Below are 12,677 nucleotides of genomic sequence, written 5' to 3'. Positions count from 1 at the left end.
TTCCATTCTCGCGTCCCGATCTCGCCTCTAATTTCCGAGGCCGCTGAATGATGAACGAAACGAATCTTATCGGAGCCGCGCTAGAAGACTAGAAAACATTCGGAGAAACTCGCGGCCGGGGCAGTGGCGATTAATCATGATAAACGTACGATAATTTTCTTGTAACCGATCCGCGAGCATCGCGGCATAACGCAGGTGACGCTGTGTGACGTTAATATTTCATAAGCGTCCGCCATGGGAATTACTGCGCAAACAGCTTTCGCCGTACGGCACGATGGAAAGGACGGATACCCGGAATCATCGGTAGAAGTAAGCGGAAAAAAAGTCTCGCGTGATAGATAGAGCTTAGGGACGTTGGCGTGTTGCGCGATGGTAACAGCGATGGATAATTCACGCTTGGAAACGTCTGTCGTTGGCCTCGCACGCGTACACGCGAAACGCATGAATGTACCGTGTAAATATACGAACGCACAACAAGTTTATGACTGATTATTACCGCGTATTATCGACATCGGAAACGAAAACACACTTTGCGATAAATTATTCGTGAACTTTTCATAAGCGCGTTCGCATCGCGAGCGCTGCTCCTCAAGCTCAAATAATGCCGCCGCGGGGCGATAACGCTCGCGAGGTAACGGACCCTCCGTCGTGACAAATTGCGATTAATTGCACGCCCCGACAACGAACGTTAGTCATTATTCTGCGCGCGACAACAAAAACCGCGCGCGGTTTACTCCCGAAGTCGCCGTGTGCGCGCGGAAGCGATCGATACCTGTCGCAGCGTCATCAACGTGCACGAAGATCGCCTCTATCGGGAAGTGTGCACGTGGCTTGGAGCGATTAGAACCAGCGTGGGCTGTACGCGCGACGGTGGACGGAGAGTCTCCGACTCGGCTCTCCCTCGGCTCTCTCTCTCCCGATGCGATGCACACGGCGGCGTGGATGCTGCGGAACGACGCGGCGCAGCGCGGCGTACCAGGCCTGTCGACGGCTCGCTCGTAACTGACTGTTCCTGACTGAATGCCGAATGCGTGCCGCGAGATGAAAGGGGACCACTGCCACGCATGCAGGGGAAGTTTTTGGGGGCTGGCGGGACGGCGCGGTGCGCGGTGCGGCGTGGCGCGCGGAGCGCGGGTGTAGGAGGGCGGAAGCGCCACCGCCGCCCTCGGTTAGGAGGCGAGCGCTGCTCCGCGCTAGTGGGGTCGTCGGTGCGGGACGATGTGTAACACGTGCCTATCTCTATTAGCCGTGTGACGTCGCGCGCGGCAGCCACCGATATCAACTCTGACACTGGCTTATTTATCCCTATCCGGGCCTCGCTCCGTGCGCGCTCCGCCGCTGCTTAACCCCGCCGCTTACCTCGCGTACACGCGCGTTTACCAGCGAGACCCCGCGTGACGATTTGTTGCTCTTAAACAACGAGCGGGCTCTGTGTACACACACGAGGGGCGCCCGACGACGGCGAACATCAAAGCCGGCGGCGTCGCGTCGGCGCGGCTCGCGATGATTTAAGCACTTTATTATAAGGAGCCTCCCTCCGCCGCGAGCGGCGGATAAAGTGCTGCCGGGTCTAATGAGTCTCTGGCAGACAATGTTGATCGAAATTTAGGTGCGCGCTTCTGACGCTTATGTGCCGCTATAACGTGTCGCTTCTACGACCGCCGCGTGATTTGCGTTGGCAGATTACTCGCGAGACCACTCGCGGATGCGCACACGCTCGCTTACATCACGTCGCTTCTTCACGCGGAAACGTTTGACACCCAGCGTTCTCTTCTTCGTTCGATGTAACAGCCGTGTTTGCGCGCGGAAACACGCAGGCAGAGATATATGTGTATAAGCATAAGTGGGAAAATATTCCTCTGATAAATGTACAAGAGAGGGGAAAAAAAGTTGATGCGGAGATAAATTGATTACCGAGCGAATAAAAGTTATCACTAGCTCGTTGTAGCTCGTTTAAATTTATATTCCACTTTACACTCCAGTTGTCAACCGTGTGTCGGAGAATCTTTTCCCTCAACTTCTTGGCACAATCCAATCTTTCTTGTTTTATAATAATAATAATTTTCTGTGTCAATTTCTATCCGCTTCTCGGAAGCGTTGAAGAAACATGCTCATGCATTCTTTTTACTATACGATATTTGCATTTGTCAGCAATAATAATATATAGAGAAAACAATAAGGGGATAGACGGGCAACGCTAATTAGCACCGGTGGAATTTACCTGTCCGGAGGTCCTGTGTCTCTCAGGATAGTCGGGTTTAACCTCGAGGTGGCGGAGGGCGGAGGCGTAGGTGGCGATGCCTCCTCGTCGTCCTCTTCGTCCGTTCCCTCGGCATCCTCGTCCTCCTTGGCAGCGGGCGCACAGCCCCTCTCGCTGGGACTAATAGGGCCATCCTCGTCAACGCAATCGCCCTCCTCGCCTTGGAGGTCCGTACCGGGCGCAGAGCCTTCGACGCCGTCCTCCCCTGAAACAAATCGCCGAACGAACGGATCAGTCAACGTCGTCAATTGCGAAAATAGATTCGATAAAAAAAAAAAAAATACTATACCAACATGCCACATTTCATAAAATAACGACATGCATCTCCGTTAAATGTTTAAATAGCGAATACTTTTTTGCTATTTGCATAACGGAATAAAAGTGGAATTGTTGCGCTGCGAATCAGCAATTCATTTATTTCATCGCGGCCTCCATCGGCGAATTTTTTATTACGCAGATAAGATTTATTATAAGGATAAGATGTTGGATTGAAAAGTATCACCATGTCGTTACGGCGAAGAAAAATACTCACCGGTGTAATCTCATTACGTGACGGATAAGCAAACTTGTATTTCAGGATGTACTACATATCACCGAGAAACTTAGAAATCGAAGAAATAAAATGCGAATACATATTAGATAGTTGATGACGTCGGAATCGCCTTTTCTTCGCGGAGATCGTTGATGTGGGACGCGAATCAAATCCTTCTGTCAGCCGCCGTATCTTGATAGAGGAGCGGAGAAGAACGTACGACCTAAGAGTGGAGATACTGAGAAATGACGAAGCTAAGTACCTAGGAGTGATATAAAGGTTTAGATGGCGAGTAACACAATGGCACTATCGGTTCATTTATCAGCCTTTCGCGACGGCAGCGACGACGACGACGGCGATGGCGACAACGACGACGGCGACGAATACGCGCTCAAGAGGAAGAAAGAGAAAATGCGAGCTATGTCGGATACGTCGTCGTTGTCGACGACGACGGCGGGGTATTGTGTTGCGGGACAAGGAGTTCCATCATCTGCATTATGAGTTTTAATCAAATCGTTTCCATTTGAACCCGCGGTAATGAACGCCGGTGTCGTTGCGACTCCGCACATCGCGGAACGTGACCTGATCTAAGACAGATATTTCAGGAGCAATCATGCCGCGCAGATTTTTCACACACTTTTTTCCACCGATTTACAGTGCGTTTTGTTTACAATCTGAATATTAAATGTGCATATGCATAAAAAAGTCTCGTTAAATTACTATCCCAAAGTTTGTGAACGATAAACAAAAATAAAGCGCATTAGACAGAAATATTCGATCAACGCGGAATCGCCATCTTGCTGCCGGTGCATCTTTTTTTAAAAAAAAAAAAAGGCAGCGTTGTGTCCTCGCTCGCGAGCAATCGGCAAGCCAAGCGCGAGCAGAACGAGAGAGAGAGAGAGAGGCGGAAGGTGGTTGCAGCACACCTCCCCTCGCAGAGGGTGGGGACAAACAGGGGAGCACCGTCCTACTTTGCCGAGTGACCAACCAAACGATCGTTTGTTCGCGGACAGACCACGGAAGAGGGAGAGAAAGGAGATCGCACATTGATCCACGGGAGCATCAGCAACTAATTACGCAGATTTATGTCCCCATTGTCCATTGTCTCACCGGCGAAGCGAGTCGCCGGGACCCTGGCGCGGACCATTCGATGGAAGCGACCGGCCGGTCGCCGATCCGGTCGGGACCAGTCGCAGGACGGTAGGTGCACGGAGAGGAGAGAACGACGACGGGGACGACGACGAGAGGAGATAAAAGGAGGACCCTCGAGGATCGCACGGATCCGGGCGCGTATCGAAGAGGGGAATGCGAGAAGTCGAGGAACCGAGCGGGCGGACCACCGGCGGGCAGCCCCGCCCGCTACAAACGCAGCAGCCCGGTCTTTTGCCCTTTCGGTCCTCTCGTCGCTCTTGTCGTCAGCTACCAGCTAGAATCTAGCGTTTGCGTGCCGCTCGCTTTTACCCCTTCCTCTCTCTCTCTCTCGGTTTGCGCCGCTTGTCTTTTGTCCGCGAGATACAAGCTTAATGCGAAGTAGCACCCTTACGAAATTTCAATCGTGACCCATAACGCTACGCCACTTCTCGCGTCTCCGGGCAGAGACTTCAACGAGCGCTACTTCGTTTCCGAAAGCAGCGCATGAAACGATCCTATCTTTATGTTCAACGTGCACGATAATTACGTTCGCAGGAATCATTTATCGCAAATGTTTTATTGGAGAGATGAAACTTGTTCGTATTGTCATCTATTATTGCTGCTTGTGTTTAATTTTTCCAAAAAGCAGCATTCAAATAATTCGTTTATTATATTTTGAAGTTCGAAGAAGGAAAATATCAATAGTTATCATTATTAACGAATATTACAACTCTTTAGTGATATTAGCGATCCAGCCAGAATGATGTAGGTCGAATCGAGAGTTCCGCGATTCGAAAGTATTTCGCCGATGATTGGGATCGATCGGACGCCGGCATCGGGCTTCGGCAGGATGCAAATACCCCGCACGAACGGAGTTCGTGCGGGCCTATTGGCCGGCCGCTAACAAGGACCGCATCGCGTTGCACATCCTGGACGCAGCCGGTGAGATACGCCGAGAGAACAAGGAGCGTGGCGTACCGAGCTTAAAAGCGGTCGAGTCTTGACACTCGGCGAGATGCTACCGGCCGATATCTGCTCCTTCTGTCCTTGACTCACTCGGAGCGCAGCACGTTAGAAAGAAGCGCGGTGCATTAGCGGCCGTGCGCAAACTGGATCGCGCTATCTTCGCGATGATTCCGCGCCAATACTCCGCCTACGACTCGGTGCCCGCAACAATAATTAGCGTTATCGGCGAAGCATCCGCTTTCTAACCCCGTTACCGATCTGCCTGATTTTTTTGTCCGCCTTCTCTCTCTCTCTCTCTCTCACTCTCTTTTACAAATGTGTATCTTCTCCATGCATTCTCCCTTTCGCTCCTTTGTTGAGCCTTTCTTCACGACGAACTTGCGCACGAGCTCCGGATATAGATAGCAGACACCTGCATATATTGGCGTACATATGTTAGTGATGTACGAACGGTTAACTGGCACTGGTGCCGCGACGGTATTAGCAATCCTGCGAGTCAGTTGCAAGGCTAAACAACCCAGCGAGTCACGCTCGTTAGTTGCACGGACGATCGGCAGTTGTTAATTGCTAGTAAATCCTAATCTTTTATGTGATGGCAAAGCCTCGAGAGCGTCTTGCGAAAGAAAACTATATCAATTTTAGTTGATTAAATTTACAGATCAATCGAAGAATATTAATTATTCTTCAATTTGTAGAAAGAATTTTCAACTACGATTTATAAGAAAAGTAATGTACTGAAAATTCTTCTGTTAATCGTAAAGTGGAAAAATATATTGTAGCAAAACATTATTTGCATTCTGTTAAATTAATTAATTTCATTAATCTACTTTGTTTTCGAATCTACTAGTGATATATTACACATGAATAATTTGTCTCATAGAAAATTTTCTTAATTTACATCATAATTCAGATTAATTAGAATACGACGTATTATATTTCTCTCTCTTGCGATGTAGTATAATGTAACATGCGTTTCAGAATCGAGAATAAGACTGCTTATTTTCCGTCAATTTCCGAACGTATTCTTTTAAGGCTATTCTTCTAGAAAACGATTTGTCACTCTTAGACGTGCAAAGGCGGAACGAGTCGCCAAGATGAAACGCGGTAAGCCTTACAAATGGCAGAACGAAAAATAAGGTGTTAAGACAAGGATCCTTTAGTGCATGTTCATAAATTGCGGCTGTGAGTAAGGCGTAAATTTTAGCGTGCATAAGCATCCGCACTCTCTGTGTCAGCTTGTGTACTTTAGTGATTTACGCGCAATCAACGCGCTAAATCAGTTAGGTTTGCTTGTAATTAGCATCCACGCCGAACGTCCGCCTAGTAAGGAAATTTATAACGCGAGGTGCCTGTTTAATTGTTTGTAAGAATCTGATATGCATAGCGGTAGCTCTGAAAGCGACATAAGATAACCGAGCATTCTTTATGCAAATATGATTTACAAACACAGCTCGGCGCGATTAAAGACGCAATTAAAACCAATAATTGGAGCATCGCAACATGCCGTGTCTCGAAAAGGGGAAAAAAGTCACAAACGCTGTTATTAGGCACCAAGGATAATGAAGGAACGCGATATTAATCTAAGGCCTCATTCTTGTAACACGCCGTGTAAAAAATGGATCCCGTCTAGAATTTGAACGTGTCGAGGAAACTTGCTCTCTCAAGATTATTTCGCATCTATCGATGTGCGGTGTATTACGCGTTCGCAATTAACTGTGTGTGCGAGGAGCTACTACACGTATAAATCCGCTGCCTTTATTCCGTTGCCTCATTGTCGGACAGGCCGACGGTGGATACCAGTAATTACGTAACCACCGTGTTAGAATGTAGAGCTGCGTACATCAGAAAAGATCTCCGCGAGCCGCCTGAACTTGACGATGGGGCACGAAGTTAATTTCTCGTCTCTTCCACGTCGGGACGGCCAAGCGAAGTTGCCGGGACGCCTTTCGAGAGACGGTTCTTTGATAAGTAGTACTATCTCGCGCACGGTTATCTCGGCGAATATCCCGGGGAGGCGCGGACGATCGGCAATGACGCGCACTCGCGCGGCCCGCCGGGGCAGGCGAGTAACCGGGTCGAACTTTAGCTACGTCCTGGCAATAAAACAGTACATAATAACAAGCCGGCGGCTGCAACGGCGGCAGGGAAGGAACAAAAGGAGAACCCGGAGGAGGACAGGAGAGGAGATGAATTTCTGATGCGAGAACCGTCGGAAGGCTGGCGGGGAGAGTGACAGGAGGCAGACGAAGAGACGAACGGATGGACAGGCAGACAGACGGACGAACGGACGGGCGGACAGAAGGACGAAGAGGGACGGCGTGAAGAGGGAGGCCTCGCATTGTGATTCTCTCGCGGTCTGCCAGAGAGTGACTGACGGGTGAATCCGTTTTCTCCTTCCTCCGCGCCCCTCTTCCTCTCCTCCTCGCGCGTGCCTTCTGTCCTTCTTTCCGTGTCTCTTTCGCTCCCTCCCCCCGGCCCCCGACCCGCGACTCCGCTTCCTCCCGGAGCAACCGGCTTTCAAAGCCTCATACTCAATCCGCATTCGAGAGATACAAGACGTTGATTTACGACTTCCTCAAGTGATGATCCAGATTTTTCAGATCGATTGGGAGGGTCGCGCTCTGTGCTCGGAAGAATATCACTCTTGTTTCAAGAGTTTCAGTGGAGACGATTATAATCTGGGACGTCCGTTAAAATTTATTAAAGTATCGCTCCGAATGAAACTGACAAATTCCTAATCTAATATTTACGCGTAAAGTGATCGAAAACTTTTGCTCCGACTGATTTCCGACACATCTGAGACACTGTAAAAGAGAAGAATGAGGTAAAATTATCATTCAATGCGCGTTTATTTGAATTGCAAATTAAAATATACAAAATTCACGATCACAAAAGGAAGAGAGAATTTATAAAAATTGGATTCATTCTTCGTCAATATCACTCCGAGACGCGGACGCATTGAGAAACATTCGAGGAATTAGATCAATGCGCTCGGTATCAGGACCACAAACGGACTTCTTTAGCATTCGATCCCTTCGGCTCATTCTATTTTTTTTCTTCCCATTTCGACCCTCGATCTCAAGTCCCTTGAATGTCAGGTGGTCAGATTCGTGACTCACTTAGGTGTTCTTTAGGACGACGTGAACAGAACAAGACGACAGGTTCCAACCGAAGACGGAGTACCTTCCTACCGTTGTCTACCTGACTGATTGACTGATGAGGCGACTGTTATCCTAAGTCAACACTCACTCCATCAGTCTGTCGAATTCCCCCTTCCACCGCGTTCCTCCGCTGCTACTCGCGTCATCGTAAACGTGTTGTCGATCAGAGTCTATATTTATATGTACAGTTCTCGAAATGGTCCATCAAAAGAAATTGCTGACGGCGTCGACTGGTTTACGTGTATTGAAAAGTAAAAAGTTGATGATTAAGATAAAGACGGACTAGAATGACAATAGTTCCGCTACTTGTCAAAATTACGTTGCAAAGTTACTTTATCATGTGCAATTCTTTTTGGAGGACAAATTCGATATTTCTTGAAGACGCTAGTATTTTCTGACTGATAAAGTTTGTACCTTCGTCGCGATTTAAAGTTTATAAGTACCTTACGCAGAGGCATTCCCATAGATGCCACCGGTTAACCATTTAAAAAACGATCGACGGAAGGCAGTGCCGCGCTGCAGGACCCGTTGGAAGCGGAATCCGCATAGAGCGTGCTCTCCTTCAATTTTCCACGGATATTCCGAAGTCGCGGCACTTGGACACGCCTCGTTCAATCTCGCGCGATCGACAAGGGCTGTGAAAACCCCGAATCCGCGTCGCCCGATTGCTTTTCCCTGCTGCCGTCGCCTTCTCTACGTGTACTCGAAATCTTTCCCCCGTCTTCTCCCCCCTCCCTCCCTCTATCGCGCGTCCGCCTTCCAAGCGCTACCCTTTCAAGTTGCCCCCGCCTTGAAATACCGAGCTCGGAGATCTTGGATTTCCGGGGCCGGTGTTTCCGCTGCGAAATTGTCGTGTCGCTTCGTAACAAAATCGCGCGAGCTGCCGCGAATATTACGCGCCGCAATCCACGGAGCTTCGTTCGCGCTTTTCATTTCGTTCGACCGAGCGCTACAAAATCTGACGTCTGTAGGACGCCCGCCTAGGCGCGATTTCGACTAGTACCCATTGATTCGACTGGTGCTCGTCATAAGACAGAACCAAAGCTAGTCTCGAATAATAATCTCGGCGAAAATCTTGGTGGCTTTTAATTGTCATTTTTCCATGATTACAAATCATTCAGCGAATTTTCCGCGATAAACGTCAAGATCTTTTATATCTATCATAGCATACAGTTGATTTATGACACAATATTTTTTAAAGTTTTTCTGATATTTTGTTTTCCGAAAAATCCAACTAATATCTCTCCGAAACTATTGTTCACTGACCTGATTCCGAACAACAGAATACTTATAAATCTTGTGCGGTAATATTCATGCAGCGAGCAAAGAGCGACGCTAAAGAGATATTCGCGACGCTGATAGCCCGCCTAACTGTACGCGCTTCGCGGGCTCGCGAGCCGCGATAAATTACCGCGGCGGGGGTGAAGGTATCGCACAACCGTGTGATTATTTATCGTAGAGACCGATCGTGACGACTTTATCACCCCGTTGGCAATCATTCGTGCGCTATACACGCGTACTCTTACGCGAATGATAACAGGCTACTCTGCGTGTGCAGATCGCGCGCACATAAAACTGTTAAATCAAAGTCAATCTTTCCGCCGATTTACACCGTCGATAAACTAATAACTTATAATTTACTATTAACGTGACGCAACGACTAATTAACCGAGATTAATTGCCGTGTATAATTTGACCAGCGACATAAATATACTTCAACTTCGATAAAAAAGAACCATTTGTATTTGTTAGATGCGCGAAAAAATTTGCGCACAAGTACTCACACGTTTAAGAAAATATTAAAATTATCTATATTACCAAAGGATCTATTACGAATGAATAATTAAGTAGAAAAATTCTTTTTTATCAAGATATTTCACACAGCTCACTGTTGTGATGATGCAGATAATAAACATACTCACATTTTAACAGATAAAGAAAATGGAAAATTTTATGAACTATTATACTGAGAAACATATTCTGCTACGAAAATGTTTCACATAAATGTTATTAATCCTGTTTCTTCTACGCTTATTATATGAACTCATTATTATCTTTTGATAGAAAAACAAATAGGTTATATCGAAATAGAATCGTTTCACTTGCACTTTGATATTCCGACAAAATTCTACGGAATAAAAATGACTCTTTCAACACATTTGCTCTCTCGATGCGCGCTAATCCAATTTTCGCGAGCGTGCGACAAGGGTGAGTGACTCGATTCGTATATTAATTCGTTCTGGCGCGAGCGTGGATTGTCCGCGCGCGATTAGACGTCGCGCCAACGTCGCAGTAGCGCATAGAAGCGTAGAAATCTGGGATGATGAGTGACCCAGCGATGGAGCGGGAAGCAGAGTGAACAGTGGGGGATAACGGAGCAAAGACATTTGGGCTTGACGGTGAGTGATGGACAGGAGGTCCGGCGACGCGAAAGCTGTGTCTCGCGAAAAAAAGGTTGGCGTTTTGGCAAGGCGCGCAGTTCGCTGCTCGAACGCGTGTACGGGTTATTAACGTTCATATTTTAGTGACAGTCCTTGCACAGTGTATATCATACGCGAGGAATCCTCGACAGACGGCGGATAACCTGCCGGTAGAAGATATTTTTCGACGTTGTCAGTTTACATTTCTTCCTCCTCGGTGGCGTTAATCTTCGTAACGTCTCTCGAATGTAGCGATTAAAAGCGTCCGGAAACGTACACAATGCAAACTTCGCATCTGTCACCTATTTTTGAAACTATATAGCGTAATGCACGAAAATAACTCAGATATATGTTATTATCTATACGTACTGCTTGTTTCGCGGCGAACTTGAAAATACATTTGTCAAATCATCCATTAAACAAATGGATTTGTACTTGACGTAAAGCTCAATCGAATATAATTTTTCATGATTTTTTTAAGAAGCAGAATTTAAAATTGTGTTACGCTGAAATATTGATATTTGAAAACTAAATAAATAGTTTATGCTTATCCATTTACTCGTGCCTTTTATATTGCTATTTCATCCGATCGATCAAACGTGATAAATATCATATATCGCTTTTACACGAAAAACAAATGTATTGTATTTATAACGAAATAGATGTCAATTTTCAAAAACCTGAGAACATCGCAACCGTTTGATGTAAAAGATAAAAAGTCCGGTTTCGCGTCAATCGCACATCTCGATTGCGAATAAAAGTTGTCCGCTAAGTGGCACTCGTTCGTCTCGGAAACTGGTCTCGGGCATCGCCGCGATAAATTTAATGCGGTCGCGCGAAATAATTTACGACGCGGCCCGAAATATAGCAGACCGATCGGGCTAATCGTCTCGCGCGTTCTTCGTGGAATGGTATTAATGCTCGCGCGCACACGGAGGCGCCGAAGATGCGCCCGTTGATGCAGGTACGACGACTGAATGATGGATGGACGGTGCGCACGTCCGGTAAGACCGACCGTCCGACCGTCTGTCCGTCCGTCCGTCCAATCGCGCAACAGGCGACAGTGATGATCGATGCGTCGTTGCTCCCGCTGCTCAGGAAGGCGAAATCCGCGAACTCGTTTCGCTCTTCGTTAGTAGCATCCGTCCCCACGGCGTTTTACATTAGGCGAAAGTCGGGATCGGTGAGGAGCGCGATTAATATTCCGAACCGGAGGATTGCGACGCGTTTACTTCTCTCTTTAACCCTTAACGGCACACAACGTCGCTCGACGTCGCGCGGCTTATCGTGATATATTACCACCGGGAGCGGAAATTAACGGATTTTTCCGAGCTCAAAATATCGCCGGTTTGAAGCGCGGCAAGTTGATTCCGATGACATCCTCGTGGATTAATTTTCGTCGTCTTACAATAATACATATTGTGCTGTATTTTCGCGACAGTTTTACACAAACGCGGAAATTAAAAGGCTATACGATTATACTTTATGCCGCGAGGCGGAAAAAACTTAAGACTTTCTCAAGGTAACAAATCACGAGTGAAGGGGGGGATTGACGTTGAAATGAAAACTGTTAAAATTGATATTTCTTTCGGATAATATTAACTCCGTCGGAAGATCGCATCTAGATCTCATCCGATGATAAGCGGTGTGATTAAACTGCCCTCGCAACAGTCACGAATAAGATCGGCGCAGCTGTCTCGAGCGCGATGTTGCTGCTGCCGGGAGATGAGATCTCATACGGATTCGATTCTTTCTTTTCGCCCGCTGGTCCTTTGCGCGCAATTCCGGCGGAATCTTGAACCGGACGTGGCTCGAAGAGAGAAGCCGTGCAAGCGCGGCGTGGCGAGGGCGCCGCGAAGAACGGGGGCGGGAGGTAGGTGACAGGAGGACGCCTTCATCACGATATCCGTCACTCTTCTCCTCCCCCCTCGTTCGTCACCCTGTCTCCTCTCTTCCTCTCTCTCTCTCTCTCTCTCTTTCCCTCACACTCCGTCGGGCTGCTCGGTGTCTTCTCGCCCTCCGCCGCTCTTTCTTGCGCTTTCCGTCACGCTGCCTTTCGAAGTGTCAGTCCTGTTACCGACTGCCGGAGCGGAGGCCGTGACAACAATAATTGTCAGCGAAGTAACATCTCTCAAGCATCGCGAGGAAGAGAAAGAGCATGAAGGTGGCGGCGGGGCGGTGGGCGCACGAGCGCGAACGCGAGGAGG

At 47.8% G+C, this 12,677-nt stretch overlaps 1 protein-coding gene across 8 annotated transcripts in view; it reads right to left on the bottom strand.

Annotated features, from left to right (window-relative positions):
- The window catches only part of tio (tiptop), a 143,253-nt gene that overhangs the window by 6,763 nt on the left and 123,813 nt on the right, over window positions 1-12,677 (bottom strand). For 6 of the 8 annotated variants that reach the window (XM_012372664.2, XM_012372670.2, XM_012372665.2 and 3 more), the window contains one exon: window positions 2,222-2,465. In XM_012372664.2, the coding sequence (XP_012228087.2) occupies window positions 2,222-2,465 (244 nt within the window). The other 2 variants (XM_067356081.1, XM_012372672.2) reach the window with 2 other exon arrangements.

Source organism: Linepithema humile, chromosome 5 (genome assembly GCF_040581485.1).
Source record: "Linepithema humile isolate Giens D197 chromosome 5, Lhum_UNIL_v1.0, whole genome shotgun sequence".
Lineage (NCBI taxonomy): Eukaryota > Metazoa > Arthropoda > Insecta > Hymenoptera > Formicidae > Linepithema > Linepithema humile.
This window is presented reverse-complemented; position numbering and strand designations above follow the sequence as displayed.